The sequence below is a fragment of the Fopius arisanus genome, unplaced genomic scaffold, assembly GCF_000806365.1.
Source record: "Fopius arisanus strain USDA-PBARC FA_bdor unplaced genomic scaffold, ASM80636v1 scaffold00072, whole genome shotgun sequence".
NCBI classification, from domain to species: Eukaryota; Metazoa; Arthropoda; class Insecta; order Hymenoptera; family Braconidae; genus Fopius; species Fopius arisanus.
The window spans coordinates 455-19,020 of record NW_011887811.1 but is presented as its reverse complement, the minus strand read 5'-3'; the positions used below and the strand labels follow the sequence as shown (position 1 = coordinate 19,020).

Sequence of the window (18,566 nt, the reverse complement as noted above, 5' to 3'; positions counted from 1 at the left end):
TTGTTGGGGGGCTGTATGAATGTCCAAGACCGGATATTATGTCAAATCAACAAGTGGTAGAAATCAACGATGCTCACAAGATGTCGGATGATTCTTTCATGGATGTAATCATTACACGCATCATTTGAGGGAGTTGTCGTCTCCATTGGCTACTTTTTTTTTCCATGTTCTTTTTTTTTTCTCAGAGTGGAAATACCTCAAACCGAAGAATTCAGTTGATTCAAGTAGATTCACTCCGACTTGGGTCAGACCGAATTTTTTACTTGATTCCCTATTTTTTTTATGGATACTCTCTTGGCGGATAAATATGGTGGGTTTCCAACGTTATTATGTACCTCGGAAATTAACGGATTGTTCCGCGGTCGGTGAAATTTGTTTTCCCCGTGTCACATTGACCAGCGCGAGCCACTCTATGGTTCGTGGCCATGTAAAATTAGCACTAGGTGGAGCTCGTCGGGGCTCAATTTATGGCCAATGATAATTAATGTTAATTTGCTTATAAATTCGCGAACCAGTGGCCGTAGGGCGAACATGACTGTCGACTGGCGGCACTATCTACTGCAGTTCCGGCGGATTTTGCGGATGATTTTATCTGGGATAGAGTGGAATGCATTTTTCCCAAGTCAAGCGTAATCGATAATGGCATTTGGCAATAATCGTCCACCATTTGTAAAAATATGGAGGTAATGAGCGTGATAATTCCTTCTTTCACCTCAGTCCCGTCCTTTAATTGGTATTTCCATGACTTAATTACGCTTTTAATTGATTTATCGCCAATCTATTATTTTCCAGCTCGATGACTCGAAATAGTTGTAGCTACTGGTGCACAGGTTTGTCGTAGCAATCGTGGGTATCGCACTGGAACACCCTGAATTTAACAACGTGCATTATAATCTGATGCGACATACCGTTGCCTCCCCCGAAAAACTCCTGTGCACCGGTACCCCACTGGCCAGATTAAAACTGAATTAACTCGACAGACTCCATTCACGGTTTATTCACCGATATCATTCCCCCGCTGTTATCCCTTTGTAATGGATGAACTGTATTTTCTCTGTTTATTTGTCCATAATATTCATCGGAGGGTGGATAAAATGCACGGTGAATCGGGAATCTGTGTCACAGCTAGAGGTAAAACCGTTGGTATACCTCTACATTCGTATTTTTATTTTCTCCATCACGCAATCCCCACTGACAGAGTTATGTGGAGGAAACGGATATGAATAAGCACTTTTCTTATTCATCGTTTCCTTTCTTCAGTGACTTTACACATTATCAGGGGACATTTATTATTTATTTCAAATTTTAAAATAGAGTCTCGGTGGCGAACGACAGGTCACACGTGCATTATTCAGTGGTTGAACGGTGAAGAATAAAATAGAATTAAATATAAAAAGCAACAGTTTGAATCTCGAGGCTGATGTTCATCTCATATTTTCATTAATGGGATCGCACACGATCTCGGAAAATTACCGGTAATGGAGAGCCGACGCGGCTCACACCGGTTCGTCTTACTCTTTTTCATTTATTTTCTAATTATTTTCTTCTTTACCCTCATTATTTCGCTTTTTTTTTTCCTCTACCCCTGGGGCACCACTTTCTTTCCTCTTTATTCACCACTCGACCCACGTACTGGCATTCTCGTGCACTTGCGAAGACAAGTACTAATAGCTCGGAGCGACTGGGAATTCGGGATTCACGTGAGACCACTTGGAAACTTGTGGTGCCAGTCCGATGGACGAAAAATAACAGGATAATGCGAATGTTATAATTTCGTAATGAGGAGGGTAATCCACTTTTTCTAGAATGCATTTTCACCTACTCCCGAAATTCTCTATTTCATTTAATCCCACCTACAAGAATTCAATCAACTAAACGGATTAATTATTCAATGATTGTCACCGGATCCTGAGGAATATCACAAAATTCTTGAAAATTTAATGACTGAATTCAAATATTCGAACAATAATGTCAACAATTGAAATTTCTCCTGTGAAACACGATGCAAAAAATCGCTAGAACATTTTAACAACTTTTATCTATTATATCCACTCTCGCCTTTTATTTTATTCTAATAACGAACTTTCCTATGGGGATGGCGATGTAATGAGACGCTTTTGTGAATAGTGCGGGACCTCGACTGGTGGTATAAAGTGGTGGGTAAAAAAAAGTGCTTTTCCCCATTCCTCTCTTCACGGAAGAAAGGAAGCTAAAAAGAAAAGAAAAAAAGAATAGAGGGATTGAAAAAAACTAGCCGCGCGTCTTTCTTTTCGTCAGCGGTAAATTTTGTGCAATTATTCTAGTCACGCGGTTCTCTCTCATCCCCCAAGGACACCGGGGCAGTTATGCCAGGGTAAAAGGACAAAGAGTGAGAGTTTAAATTGCAAAGAACGATGAACAACGATGTATTTAGCTTGAAGCGTCGAGATGAAATGCCGAGGTAAGGATCATACGTATTCACATTTATGCGAAAACCGGAGTGCTATCTGGCGCCTAGTTCGAGTGGGTTATCAACCTCTCGTACTCACCAATTACTATCGATCGACCAGCTAATACCACCCTCATCCCCCTTTATCACCCCTTCCTTTCCTCACCGTTTCTCCCCCTTTCCTCCTCACCAGGATCTCCTCACGACCATCAAACCCTGTACTTCGCGGTAGATATCGTACATCCTTGATAAGCCGCTAGTCTGACGTTTAACCAATAATTTTCAAATTCTCGAATTTTGAACCTGAAAATGGAGATTGTCAGCTGGAAATAAATTTCAATTGCGTCAATTTGAAATTTCAGGTGAAATTTTCCAACCGTAAAAAATCTATGGCACATTATATTTTCACTTGCACTATGTACCCACTGGGTCATACATCCCATAGATGCCGCCCACAAACCCCCACACCGTCAAGGATAAATAGTGCTAAGGGATGACTGATTCAACCCATCTGGCATACTTTCTATTACCGAAGTAATAACGTCAGAGAGATTGAAGTTTCACCGTAAAACTCGGTGGACACTTGAAAAAAAATAACTCCGGGGAACAACTTTTATTTTTTTTTTTTCATCTCCATCGCCATTTCTTTATTGTCTTTTTTATTCTTTTTAGTTCCAGATGGCGCCTTATTTCCTCAGCATGATGCAAGTCATTTTAAAGCCACGTCACGTTTGTGTTTCTACAACAGAAGAAAGGACGGGGGTGGGGGTGTCTCCTATCCCATATTCGCCTGTGGCACAGCACCAAAACCCCATAGTCTGGCTTTCTTCCGGCACTCGAAAATTCCCACGTGAAAATTATGACACCCTCCCCCTTGGTAAATAGAGTGTGCCACCTATATATCGGGAAGTGCGAGATTTTTAAGAAGTTCCGCCTGTAACCATTCAAACGCGTTGGGTTTTTATGGAAAAAAAAATTTATTTCCGCATTTCATGTTTCATGAATTTTTTTTTTTCAAGTACCCATGAACTTCGGATCTTTTCACGACCCAGGAAAAAATCTAGTCCCGGGGAAAATCGCTTATTCGAGAAACTTACGATTTATTTTCATTATGGAGTGAATTTTCATGGGATTCCCGGCATTTCCTCCGAAACTACGCATTTTCGATTGATTATTTTTCTAATAATGCAGTCATGGCTATTTTTTAATTGAAATAATTATGATATATTTTAGGGCTTATGTGAATTTTGGTGTTGACAGGCTTGGGGAAATTTTTCCAGTGTGCAACACAGAATTTTCTAACCATCCGACTTTTCCGGAGAATAAAAAATTTTGTTTCCATAGCTAAAAATGCACAATATTCCTCGTGGAAAGCCCAATGCATTCTATTTGCACTCGTCAGATGGAAAAACCAGATGACATTGAATAGCTGACGTACACCGTTGCATTACCGGGTTTTCACGACTCTTTTGCGTTTGCGTGTTGTGTGCCATTTTCTCTTTCTCGATCAAGACCCGTGTGCACCTTGACGAGAGCCCTTTCAAAAGAGCCAACGGAATTCCAAGGAATGAAAAAGAGTTCAAACGAACGGTGGAGCCAGTCAATGCACCACTTCCAGTTCAGCCGAGGTGAAATAAGAGTAAAACGGGGGGGGATATTTTTCAACTTTAAAAATAGGCAAGTGGAAAAAATACCAAGGTAAACATAGAAAACCGTCTTACATCAGAATTCTGCGCGGTCAGGACCTAGGGGGGAAAATATCAGTGGAGTATTTCCATTTGGGTCAGACCTAGAATTAATTACCATGATGGATTTCTTTAATTCGCCTCAACCACTGACAACTTTGTACTTCATTATTTCCGCAAATAACTCTGAAACTTTTTCATCGTCCGCCATTTTTTATATTCCAAGTCGTCAGAAAGTTGAAGAAAATTCAATAAAAGTCACGAGTTTCGTAATACGCATGTAAAACCAGTAATTCTTTATTTTCTTAATAAAAATTTCAAGAGAAAAATGGACGTGTGAAATTTTTATTAAAATTGCTATTCACTGAGAAATTTATATGGAATTATTAAATAAATGAAGAATTATGGTAATAGATATCAAGGAAATAATATTAGTTTCCGATTGCTGGTGCTTTTTGCTCGACTCATCATTGGGGAAATTATTCCTCAACCGAAAAACCTTTTGCCCCGGGTGGAACCTTATCGGTGCACCAGTACCCTCCGGATATTTATCCTCTTGGAGAACTATACCCCCGCCATTAATGCACACCGTGAATTCCTCCAGGTTTCGAGCTAGAGAATTTAAGACGCCAGCGAGATAATAGAGAAAGATAGAACATACCAGAATGGTGGGTGGTTATTAGTTAGTGAGACGAAAGACTCCCTGAAGAACCCCAACAATTAAGTGGCGAAACTTTAGAGCATTAATTCGAACCAGTGAAGATTTACCGATGAGAAAAAATAAATAAATAAATACCGGGTTAACCCATGAAAATCGATGGATCCAGCTGCACTTTAACGAGGGAATTCATCACAATATTTTTTTATCATTTTATTAACGTACGTTGGACGGGAGATAAAATCCTCAGAATCTCGCGAGGGCATCCGACTCCAGTATTAATCTCACCAGTTATGAAATATAAATGACAAGTCGCGCACCCGATGTTCAGAGATATTTCGAGGCTCGACCCATATTCAGTTGAAACTAAAAATTGTTATAAAAATGACATTGAAAGGATGAACGAGAAAAAAAAGGGGCGAGCAGAGAATTCGAACCGACGACCCCTGGGCCTAACATTTAAAATTATATATGAATTTTTTACAGCATCTAATGCCTTTTGTCGGTGGATTTTTAAATAATATTCAATTACTGGGAGACAGTGAGTTAAGAAAACATATTGTCTTGGAGCAGGTGCTCACGGTGGTGGAAAATTGTAATTGAATTTAATTAACTCGTGGAAATTCTTGATGATTCTACCCTGAACTTTCGACCTCACTATCACCTCCCTCCAATGTGAATCTTGAATTATTATTGGGATTACTTGGGCTGGGGTTATCGATTTTCCACACTGATGAACATTCTGTGAGTGTCTATGGTAAGTGGCTTCCATTGATTTTCGATGGGGTCACGTGAATTTTCGTCGAGTCCAAATCAAGGCTCCAATCGTTGGGTCCAATCGTTGGCTTCAATCTTTTGTTATTATTTATGTTATTATTTAGATTATTATTAATTTTTATCTCTGTCGTGTCATAAATAGTAGCTGACGGTGGCAAAGGGAAGGAGAGATGGACACTCGACGTTTTATAAAATGGGGGAAGTAGAGAAATAATGCCTGGACTGACGTTCCATTATTTTCTGAGGCAATGGTCTCGATTGGTTCCAAATTAGCCGTCACGTTTGAAAAAAAAAATAAGAGAAAATAGAATGAGGAGTCTGGAGTCTCCGGGGGGTCTTTCGTTTCCTGGAGCCCCCTCAGGACCTCATTTCGGGTTGAAGCCAGAGAAGAGCACTGGAATCTCTTGAATCGAAACTGTAGCTTCTGGATGAAATGATCTCTGATAACGAATGGCATTCGGCCGTCATTTTCCCTCTACCCGGGGCCATTTCAATGCGTTCTTTTCTCGTTATGCAGTCCCATTCTGGAGCGTCTATGAACCAGCTGCTTCTTCAAGTACACCATTACGGAGGATTCGAGGATAAATTCATCGAGGGATTCATGGGGACTGCGGCTTTTATTTCTAGTTGGAGATGATAGGCATGGGGGAGACAGCGGTGAGGAATTCCAGAGGAATTTCATGACAACGGTTTTCGCATCTTGAGGAAAAATCTCAATGAGTTGATTTTTCTCTTTTGGGAGAGTGGAGAGAAAAATTCTAGGAAATTACGTGGAATTCTGGGGAAGAATTGCGGATGAGGGAAATAATTTCAGTGAAAAATCAAAAAATTTGTTTACTAGGGAAATTGTTTGAAGAACGTGTGTTTATCAATCTGGGAATGTTAATATGAAAAAATTCTTTACTCTGTGAAGAGATTTAGGTGGAGATCACAGAATTTTTCACTTTGAGAATTCCACAAGGCTTTGTTTATTTTCATCTGATATTTTCCTCATTTTACAAATCTCTCTTGTGAATTTTATGAATTCGCAGCATCTATATTCCACCCCATTTCAAGACGGGCGTACTGAGGAGGGAAATGTGTTAATATTTACTAAGCAAATCCCTGTACTCGAACTGAAATCTCTTGGCTTCATTTGGCAAATGTTGGAAGGCAGCAGTTGAACTTATAACATCAAAGAAAATCCTCCTGGGAATAATCTCGGAATAGAGCGAATCGTACAGATCACTGGGAAATTTTTCTACTGGAGATCGAGACGTGGAAAATATTCAAAGATTAGTTTTATCCAATTGCAACTGCGAAAAAGTTCATACCACTGAAGAAGGGATTCCCGGGTGAAAAAAAATGTAATCGGAATATTTTTTCCAAATTTTCAAAAAATTTTCTGGAACTTTTCAGAATTTTTTTTTTATGAAACAAAAAAAAATCGAAGAACAAAACAATTTTATTTTTGGGAAAGGTTTTGAAAAATTTTTCAAAAATTTGAGCAGGAAAAATTTTTTTATAATTTAAATGGCGTATTTTTTGAGAATATTGAAAAATCAAAAGAGTAAGAAAACAACAGTATAATTAAAAGAAAAAATTATATTCGCAAAAATTTCCAGAAAATTATTTTTAAAAATTCCAAAACAAATTTTTAAAAAATTTTCAAAACATTTCCGAAAAATACAATTGTTTTATCTCCCAATTTTTTTTGTTTCAAAAAAAAAATTTCTTAAAAGTTTTTCAAGTTTTTGAAAATTGGGAAAAAATATTCCGACTACAATTTTTTTTTTTACCGGTGTTATCACTGGATTGCTTTTCGAATACGTAAATATTGGGAACTATTCAATAACAATTAATTTGGTGATTTAAAAATAAATTGAGAGTCAATAGTGATTTTTTCGTGCGGTAAAAGCGAGATCAAAAGAATTTTTCTCAAATTTCCGTTGAATTCGAGGAATTGAATTCGTCAATTACGCGAGTTATGAGTTATTTTTTCCTAAATTCTGAATTTCTCTGGGCAGAGGAGTTCAGTTGTCGGTGGTCAGGGTGGATTTTCTTCAGGATATCAGTACCAAATGCCAACCCGATTTATACGAGTGCACGTCAACCCCCTCACCCTTTAATCTCCAGAGTCCAAGGTACACCGATCCCCATCCCTCAGGCACTCGAGTTTTTAGTATCAGAATGGATACGCGCAGGTGTTCCCGGTTGTACCAGTTGTTGAACCTTATCCTCCTCGTTATCCCGATATTTCCCCCATAAAACTCCGGGAATTTGCTTTCAATGTTAAATGACCACCCGAGGTAGATTTTTTTCAATTTCAAAAACTTCAACCCTAAACATATCCCAAAAAAAAAAAAAAAACCACTACCCCACATCCGTCAAAACCAAATAAACAATTATGACAAACCTCTCGACTCTCCTCGAGACCCGTCGACCCGAATTCCCCCATTGTTTGTCAATTCATCGAACAAACAGCACACGTTCATTATTCCCCATTTGATTAATCACTCCCCCATATTGTTGTTTCCAAAAATAATGACCCCCGTAATTGATAGAATTTTCAATAGACCTCTCATGGAAAATTTCAGTGATGAAGAGCACCGAAACGAGCAGATAACAGAGATTAAAATACCCTATTTCTCCGTTGAATTCTGTTTTAATTAATTCCCCTCCCCCCGTAGGATTTCCCTCAATAACCCACAAGCATTAAAATCATGAGAAAAAATTTCCAATCGTTCCCCTAAAATTCCCAGAGTCCAAATCAATGAGACGAAAACTTTAGTTTTTCGACATAACCACAAAACTGGAAGCTACACTATTCCAATACAAAACTCGACTGGTATAATGTGGTGTACAAAGTTTGTACCGAGTTTTCCGGTTGTGGGAGGGGTAGGGGGTGTATTTCGGAAGGAGGTGGTTGCAATGAGTGTACCTGCTGTATATACTAGCGAGTGATATCCCAACTCCTCTGTGATTTCGCTTGGTGCAGATTTTATTTCGCTATTAGCAGACGATAAAGCCCAGCCGCTGGTGAACGGGAGGAGGGCTGAAAAATGGGTGGCAGTGGGTGGTAAGTGGGTGAGGAGGGATATTCCACCCTCTGAGGCGGAAGAGCAGTCGTTCAAAAGAGAGAAGAGAAAAAAAAAAAGCTCAACGGGTGGGAGAGACCATTCGGCCACTAGTTTGTGAAGAACTCACTTAGTTTCCTAACTGTTTTCCGTTCCTCTGTTTCTTTCGAACAGTCTTTCCACGCTTCGCCAGTTGAATTCGGCTCTCCAGTGTTCTACGTCACTCGGCATCTCTTCTTTTATGTGTTTAAAAGTTGGCGTTATTATTGCTCTCCCACTCATTGCGATGGATGGAGCTCCCCGTGCACAGCATCCGGCAATTCATCGTCATTTTTTTTTTATTTCACCCCACCCCCCCGTGCCCCTGTTTGCCAGCATTTTCGGATGAATAGTCGCTGCTTTTCATTCTCATTACTTGATTGCACCCTTTCTTGGATGTTTCTTCATTAGAAAAAGTAGTCGTGATTGTTTTATGCGAGGAATTTCCCGCGGGCATCCGATGTTACGTGTTTGTTCTCAACGGGTTTTATTTATTTATTTTTTTTTTTGGCCGGGATAAAAAATGGAGGGGAGCGGGAAGCGCTGAATAATTCTTCTTTAATTCCTTGTACGTTAAGGATGACTACAATCCAACGGGAGGGATTTGCCGGGAAAATATGAGAATTGCGGGAAACCTAAGTCTACGGCAATCTTATCCCACGGAATTTTATGGCTAATGTCGGCTTCAACGACGCCCGCAGTCACAAAGGAACTCTGAAATATTTAAAAAAGCTCCGCCATTGCGGATCTTCAATAATTCCCTTCTGCTTCGTGTCCTCTTTTACGATTTGAGTAACGATTTTTATTTTATCGAACTACGTGTCTCGGGATCGTAAATTCGCATCATTCTGGCGATCAGTCGATGGACAATCTAGTGGAAATAAATTCTTGATGGACGGAGAAATGATATTCGGGAAAATTTCACTGGTGGAACTTTTTCGTTTGATTTTTTTTTTTCATCCGGTTAAAAATTCACGGCTATTTCAGTTTCCTGGAAAAATCGATGGAAATCTATCTCCCAATTATGTTTACATGAGGCTAGGGTCAATAGAAATTATCATCGACTCACGTGAAAGTTTACTGCCGTGAGGGAGAATTTTTCGCGCTACCCTCGGAAAATTTACGATGCACAGTATAATTTTCCGCAAAAATTCTGAAATTTTATCTCTCCGGTGAATAATTATTCTAAAATTCACACGAAAATTATAACAATAAATGACTCATCAAGTAATTACTCCAAAGTTTTTCCGTGAGAATTTAATTTTGAAGTAACCAATCAGAGAAGACGAAATTTCCATTGAGTCAGTGACCGTATCTATTTAAAATGAATAAAATCTAAATATTGGAAGCCACGATCCACCACTTGAATAAATATTGAAGGAAAACAGGCGCAACCGTTTTGGATTGGATTTCTCCGTTTGAATCTCCTCCCCAAAAAAATACTATGAAAACAGGAATGAAATTTTTTGGCTGGCGAGTCTGGGAATATCAAATGAGCGTACCACATTATAATGATATTGTAGTTTCTACGATGATAACGTATGAGAGGACAGCAGCTATGAACATTTTTCCGAGGGCAAAGGTCGACGGAAAAAAATTGCGTTATGGATCGCTAACACGGGACTAGCCTATTGACGTTACAGGGAGCTTTACCACCGCTATTTTTTCCGAAAACAATAGTTGGCAAATGGCTCATAACGCCCACCGCGTGCACCGACCATAAATCTACCCACATATCTTTCCCAATTTTTTATCATATTTTTCTGTTTTCCCTGGTCTTATCACGTGTGTAGCCTATCCATCTATCTGTCTATTCGTGCCTCAATTATTCGTCATTCTTCCTAAAGACATCAACCTAATTCCGAGAATCTCCTTTTTAGGATTTATCATTCTTCATTTTTAATAGGTTGAGCATGGACTGATTTGAATTTTTCACTCGGTGACGATATGCAACGTGTAGCAAAAGCTTGAGTTCAATACCGGATATATCGGGATAAAAATCGAAAAGCAGAACGTCACAGAATATTTTCGTTTATTTTTTTTTTCCTCCATCCACTGCAAATGAAAAAAAATAGCAGAGTTATCTTTACGATCGCTGGGAGCGACTGCATCGATTAATTTCCACAGTGAATGAATCAATAGCTCGGTCAAATTGGTTAGCAGTTAACCCCGAGCTCAGATAAAACCGACCTGCGACCCGGACATAAATGCCGATGTAATTTCAATCCCATCCGCGTTTATTTTCGAAAATTTGAGGGCCAAAATTTTATATTCCACGATGTACCCGATTGTGCATTCCCGAGTTATTGCCCAGAGGCAAATGGAGCAATTATATTTCATTTTTTTTTTTTTGAAATTTCCACTGAAACATTTTCTTCATTCATTTGAGTTTTTTTTTCTTTTCGAATTTGATTGCCGCTGAAGTCGTTGAAAAAACTCATTATTGTGGGAAAATCTCCGTGAATACAAACTGACGGGCAAATGGAAATATTGAAGTGAACTTAAACGATTTCTTTTCACAAAAATTTCTGAAAGGCTTGACTCGGTGCGTACTGTCAAGTATGAAGCCGTAACAACCTTAACCGTTGGCGTTCAACCCTGGGGAGTTTAAATTAAACGCAGGGCATCGGGGGAAACTTCGACGATGAATCAGGTACGCCAAGTGCATAAATTAGCTACCCGGGCTACCCACTTCTCGATGGAATTCAAACCCAATGTTTTCCCGAGCTCAAGGAGTCGTGGGGAATGGCGGGTGGAAAGTTGGAAAATTGGGTACTGGGCGTTTTCAATTTGAATGTACCACTGAAATGCAAAAAAAAAAAATGAGGAAAATGGAAACGATGTAAATGAGGGCTTCCGCTGTTGCTTTTTCGTTATTTTTCAGCGCGACGAAAATGCGGATGAAGAGGCAAATGAAACAATTTTTTTCACGTCACCCATTCGCCATGAAACGAAAATTCTCTTTTATTCTTGCGCCGAGGCTTTTGTCGTGCGCTACTCGGTCCATCAGTTTTTCCCTTAATATTTCAAAGGAAATTAAGGGAAATAAGCTCTTAACATTACCAAAAAAAATTTAATATGTCGCCCGATGGATTGATGTGGAGGAGTCGACAATTTTCCATTTCCGCGGCTTTGATCGCGACAATGAATTCTCCCTTCTCATTAATTTTTTCCGTAATCCCGATTTATTTTTCAACTCAATTGATAAATGAAGTTTTTTTTTCTCGTTTTAATGCGGGAAAAATTGAATTAAATCAGGCGGGAGAGTTGACTTGTTTCCCTGTCGCCATGAATCACGAGATTTTGGCCAATTTTCCAACGTGAGACAGGTGAAATATTTTTTTTTTTCCAAACACAAAATTAAAGTTGGCTAACCACAAGTTCGCAATACTCGTTTCATCCCAGGTAGACATCGACGACGCGAACAGGGCTCACGAAGCCCTGACCCAAGGCTCAGAAATGCTCAAGCAGGGCTGCAGTCCACGCCAGGACCAGCCCTCCTTAAGCCCTAAAATGATAACAGCGTTCAAGGCCTCCGAAGCAAAGCCTGTCGCAAGGCTCCCAGGGTGGGTTCCCGGAAGCCTTGAAGAACAAAAATGCAAGGCCCGAGAAAAGCCTCGATGAGTCTTTTCTTCTGATAATAGGACGCACATAGCGAGGGTTACCTGAGGCTTGTTTCAGCCTATATTAAGCTCGATTTCAGGCCACCTTATTTCAAATTCATCTAGTTTCGATATAGTGGTATAGTTTGTATAGTTTCGTTATTTAACGATACATTTGGGAAATAAAAAAGTAATTCCATTCGTGAACGTAAAGAGAGAATTTTTTAATTTTCACTGAATATATACTTTTAACTCATCAGGGCTCCACTGACAACTGAGCTTCCTTTTCGATTGGCTGCGCCACTTAAATAGTTACTGGTAGCAGTAAGGATTGGTATTGGTGGTACAGGGAATTTTATGAGCATTACGTCTGAAAAAACGGAATTTTATTACTTGAAATATTTCACCACGTATGTTGACGATGGTCGAGTATTCAAAAAAAATTACTCACCAGTCATACATTGGAAACAAACGGTCTTATTGAAGGGTCGTTTGACTTGAACATTTTTGCAAACTCTTCCCATACCACTGTACAATAATTGTACGTCCCTCTGAATAACGCTATCAATAATATTTTTAATACACTTCATGTAATCAGTGTACTGTGCAATTTGGCTTGTGAATTTTTTTCTCTGCAAAATAAAAAGAAAGACCTCAAAATTAGTGAATCGACAAATTTTTGTTATTTTGCCGTATAAAAAACATTGTCAGACAAAGATTATCACGTTTCTCACCAAAATATTCTGTTTTTCCTTAGCTTCTTTCTGTTTCTCAGCATCAGTTTGAATTGATTGGTTCAATGATTCTTCGAATTTATCAAAGTCGTCCACAGTTTTTAATGGTAAATTGACTCCAAAAATGTCATTCCAGGATGTGAATTCATGTGTTGATTGACTCACTTTGGCAACGGCCAATCTGTCGACTCCAGCTTTAAAATCATAGTTCATACTCCTTTTGGCATTGTCAATCTTGTTTCCCAGAATGTCCATGCGAAAATCAAGTTTCGCAGCTAAAAAATCCGTAACCGCTCCTAAAATTCACAGAAAATGTTATCAATTTCTAGGATATGACTAATTAAAAAATTACCTAATTCAGGATCAGTAATTGCATTACGAAGCTCCTCCAGTTGTGCAGCTTGCTCTCTCCAACGAGCCTTAGTATAAGCATCTGCAATATTGTAAGTTCGATATAGCATAAATTTGAAAAATAGAGTTTAAAAAGTTACAAAAAAATTAAAAAAAATCTTTATTACTTTTCACAAGAGATCCATATCCAGATAGATCAGAATAACGTGACTTTGGGGTGGTGAAAGATATATCCCTGTTGGTAGTATTCTCTTTTGAACATCCTCCACTATCCTGAGCACATTCTTCTCGCTTATTTTTTATTTCTCGCAAAATCTCCGCTGGATTATGAGAGAGACCAGATCCTACTCGAATTTGAGGACTGATTTTTTGTGGACTTCTGTTTAAGTGAGAGAAATAGCTGGCCTTGAATGCACTGCTTTTTGGGGTCTTGTCGCAATGATTGGTTGGACTCGAGGATCGTTTACGTGTCTTATTTATCTCTAAAACACACACAATGTAAAAAAAAACACAGTGAATGAGTGAATTTGCAGATAAATGACGTCGAAAATCATACTGACTTGACTTCACGTCATTTTTTTTCAATAGCAGCGAATCATTTTCAAGGGTCGAGGTTGAATCATCCGAGTGTTCAGGTTTTCCATCTCGTTGCACCTTGGAAATCTCAATTTCTGACTCACTGTCATGGTTTAAAAGCATTCGAGAACGTTTAGTCTTTTGTTTCATTAATTTTCTTGTCTTTGGCTTCTTCATGAATGGGGCCGAGTCATCGCTACTTGAGTCTGTAGAATTTTCTCTTTTGCTGCTGATCTTCATAAGCTCTCTCGCTCTCTTCCTAGATATTCTAGAGACTGTGCTTCGTACACTCTCCTTGTCAGACTCGGTAACAATATTTTCGGCTTGAATAAGGGCTCTGTTTACTCGACGCAACCCAGATTCATAGTCATCTAAAAAATTATGAAGGATAAAATGAAACCGAAAACAGAAAAAATCTGGATTCTGAAAAACCTGCAAATATAAACAATTCATACCAGCCCAGCCAAGAATTTTCAATTCGTCACACATGATCCAGTCATCTTGGGGAATTTTTTCATCTCTCACCCATTTTAGAATATACTTGTTGTCTTTTGCAGGTGGCCAGTAACATGTCCATTCTCCTTCTACTTTTCGTAGCCACAATCCTGGCAATAGTTCTACAACTTGTTTGTCTTCATCCGTTTTTTCTTTGAAGAAATGCACAATCGCGAATTTAGGCGTCGACTCATCACTCATTGTACTTATATTACTCAATTTGCCAGATGAAAGCTTCACTCTTTATATTTGTACCGTTATATTGGTGGAAAGAACCGTTTCACCTAAAAAATTCGTTCTTTGAGTTGATCGTATATCTCGTATGAGTATGTAACACGTGCTAATACTTCTAACCTCAACGTCCCGCCATTTGGCGTCGCGTTATAGTATAACGGTTATATAACGTCTGGGATTGAGTTGCATTACTGCATAATATATAAACGGATTTTACTCACCACGCTGCATTAAGATGACGATATTCAAAACTTTTTCTTTCTATAATTTTTAACAAACTTATAACACAAACGGTTGCATAAAATTACACCGGAAATGCTTATTGCGGTATCCCCACTGCTAACTAACCTCCACCGGCAAAACGCCGGGTCCCTCTATTCAACACAATGATGCACTCGATGCCACTCACCCAGCCTTATACAAAGGAAAAAAACACGAGTTTACGCAAACGCTCAAATTTCTAATGTTCACATCAATCACTAATTGTTGTTCGAAGTATTATTGGATAGGACGTATAATAGCTTAACACTAATTGAGGGCGCCATCGTCGACTTTTCCTCTCCCTCCTCTTTCTGGCTTTCTTCAAAAAGAAGTCCAATGCACGGTAGCATCGTTTTTTTTTTCATCCACACATCAACTACAATTTTTCAATAATAATTAACAAGTTAATCTACCCTCGATATCACAAAAAAAATATCCATCCTTTAGTCAGTATGAATCTTAGGACACCACATAAAGGAAAGATTCACCTCGCTATTAATTTAATGATAGAAAAAAAAATTATAGTAATATAAAAATTATAGTATAATAGTTATATTAGATAGAGTTTTATTTAGATACAGTTATTGTTAAGTTTTTTGAATGGTTAACAGTCGGCGTGAAGCAGAGATAATGTATAGAATTCATCTTCAATTTCGAGAAATACACACTTGCTTTTAATATCAGCAAGTTTGAATAATTTTTTGTTGTTCAACAATTTAATTTTTAAAACGCCTACTTCTGCTGAAGGACAAGGGGTGGTGAATACATGATCGCGATCATCATCAATACACCCCTCAATGAATATGTCCTCTGGGGACTGAACATTCTTTTTGTGTTCTGCCCTCATAAAAATGTTCGTAATCCACAAGATTCTTCCATTATGAAGCTGTGCGACATTATTTGGAGCTTCATCAGCAATTATCATATCATGATACTTAACTGAGTCAAGCTTCAAGTGTTGATGTCCATTTCTCTCATAATATTGAAGTTTTTTCTTTAAAACACATTCACTCAGTACTTCTCTTTTTTTGAGCTTCATGATCGACTCAGAATCCTCTTGAGCATTTGACCGATTCACTATTTGAGCCAATGGCTCGTTCCTTGCCGTCACAAGTGATTTTAATTTCCCAATAAAGTTTTCCCCGAAAGACGCAGATAAATTGCTCAGAGATGTTTTAAAATACCTAGCGTCATCGGGAATGTGTATAGTAGCATGAACATGCCCAACCTGTGAATCTTCACCATAATAAGTTGGCATACAGTTGACAAATGTTTTTAAATACTTTTCGGCTCGATCACAATGCATTGAGTCCATCACTAGCTCAGTACTGCAGAGGATCCGGCAAGCAATGTGCAAGTGTAAAAAATGATGGTATTCATCCCTGGGTAATATGAACTTTAGAACAATCGCACCAACATAAAGAAGCATAAATGAACACTGTGTTGCCTTCCAGCGGCCATCATCACTAATATCAAATTGTTTCCGCTGAAATTCAGCTGGTACCCATCGTGTGATATTTTTCATGAGAGTTTTGAAAGCGTTCAATTTACTTGATCGAAGACTGCGGACCCAATAGCTGAGCAAATTCTTCATGAGGTTGAGGAATAGCAAATGCATAATTTCCAGTGGAAAATCCTTTATAGGATCAAGGCCTGGTATTTCTAATAGAGGGCTTTTAAAATCAGTTGGTTGATGCTCCTTATCGGCACGAGTAACAAAACTCTCTTTCGTCCGTTTTGGAAGGTTTGTTTCTGGATAAACTCGCTTTTGATTAACTGTAACCCCTGGAACTATGCAGCGCTCACACGATGAAAATCCTCCAGGACCTTTAGTGCATCTTATGTATGCTCTTGCAGGACCATCCGCAATAATTGCAGCTATCTTGAAAGAATATTGTTTACCATTCACTACCAATCCTTGTTCTGTTAGTTTTTTCGATTCTTGTACAAAATCATATAAAAAATTCTCTACAAATTTTGGCTTAGCATCACCATAATATAAACTGACTATGAACGGCACGGACTTATAATCATTATGAAAAATTTTCCCAATGATTGGCCATAATTGTTGCTTGGTATTTTGATAAATCGTCATTCCATCAATATGCACTATGACACGTACCTCGGGCTCATCGTAAACTCCCAATCTAAGTCTTTTAATTAGTCCATTCTGTACTCCTAAATAGATGTATTTACCATTAGTATTTTTTTTTGACACCATAGGACAACTGTCAATACGCTGAGCATAACCTAATAGTTTTTTTGCAGTTGAAGGAAGATCTGCATGACCATGCAGTCGCAATAATTTTAAAAGTTCACTAACCGACTTGTTGTCTGCGTTACTGATATTGCGTATGGCCCAATTTTTCAGATCTTCTTTTAAATTCAATGGTGCATTTACTAGACATCCATCATCGCCTGTATCACTATCTGTCTCCTCTGTAGCTCCCCAATTTTCTTGGTGTTGTTCATCATCACTATGTCTAAATGTACTTAAACTATCACCATCACTGGATTCACAACTGTCAGATTCTTCTCGTTGACAAATTTGATCATTAACTCCATCATTTTCTAAATTAACTTCAAGAAATCCACATGCGTCATCGGCATTTTGGAGCATATTAGCATCGTTATTAACGGATTCTGCATCACTCACTAAATCATGCTGACGCATTAAATATCGATGTTTTTTCACTCGTGGATACGACGAACTTTTACGCGTAGCCATTCTATACTTATGTATTGTAATAGTTGTATACAAAGAACTTGATTTAAGAAATTATAACTTCGGAAGAATTTTCGGCTGCCAACGAACGATTAGGTTATGTCAAACTAATGTATAGTATGTATATAATTATAGTATGTATAGGAAATCGATCTCGAATTAGTCAACAGATGAGCTACAGAATTTATTGAAATGAAAAACCAGGTAAAATAAAAATATACTCCAAGAAATTGCAAATTGAACTCTAATGTTCAAAATGCTTAAAAAAAATAATTGAAGAATTTAGAGATTACCCAGTCTTGAATCAGCCTTAAGAAATCAGCCTGAAAATTGAACGTCTGAGCGAGACTTGAAATGAACCTGAGAGGAGGCCTGCTGACGAATCTTTCATTCAAGGCTGAATGGAACAACGAGTTCAGCCTTCTCTCAGGCCTCCGACGCTCAGCCTTGCCAAGCCAAGCCTTGTGCAGGCTTGACTCCATCGTCAGCCTTTATCGTGTCTACCTGGGATGCCTGTGCACACGGTTTATCGGTCCCCTGTCCGCGATGTTGCCGAGAATCGCAAGAACACTCCAAACAACCCCCCCACCCACCCACCTGAGTCAAACCATACACTCTCTCCCGGGTAATCTTAATTTTCGAACAAGCATTGTCGTCTTTCGTATGCATAGAATATTCCCTCAGCACTGGACTCAGTGAGCATTCACGAAATTTGATCCGCAGTCCCACGAGGTGTTTGACCATCTCCCACTGCCGAATAACCTCTCAACCCACCACCCAAAACTAAGTTTCCACGTGTGACGATAGGTGAAATGTTCAATTACCCGCGGTCGTGACTTAATTTTCCCCGGGTCAAGTTAAGATTGGAGGGTGTGGATAATGAGAAACTGGAGGGACCTAGGAATACAATTTGTTTGGTGAGGATCTCCAGTAAATAATAAAATA

General features: G+C 38.7%; 1 protein-coding gene across 1 annotated transcript; it reads right to left on the bottom strand.

The window, feature by feature from the left end:
- Positions 1 to 12,482: 12,482 nt before the first annotated feature.
- LOC105269627 (uncharacterized) lies at positions 12,483 to 17,711 on the bottom strand. Its single transcript, XM_011310026.1, has 8 exons — positions 14,857 to 17,711; positions 14,362 to 14,685; positions 13,891 to 14,277; positions 13,498 to 13,812; positions 13,332 to 13,412; positions 12,980 to 13,275; positions 12,697 to 12,877; positions 12,483 to 12,615 (listed from the first exon to the last, which is right to left on the bottom strand). The coding sequence occupies exons 2-8, from the start codon at positions 14,600 to 14,602 to the stop codon at positions 12,494 to 12,496; spliced, it is 1,623 nt and encodes a 540-aa protein (XP_011308328.1). The 5' UTR covers positions 14,603 to 14,685; positions 14,857 to 17,711; the 3' UTR covers positions 12,483 to 12,493.
- Between the last annotated feature and the right edge of the window lie 855 nt (positions 17,712 to 18,566).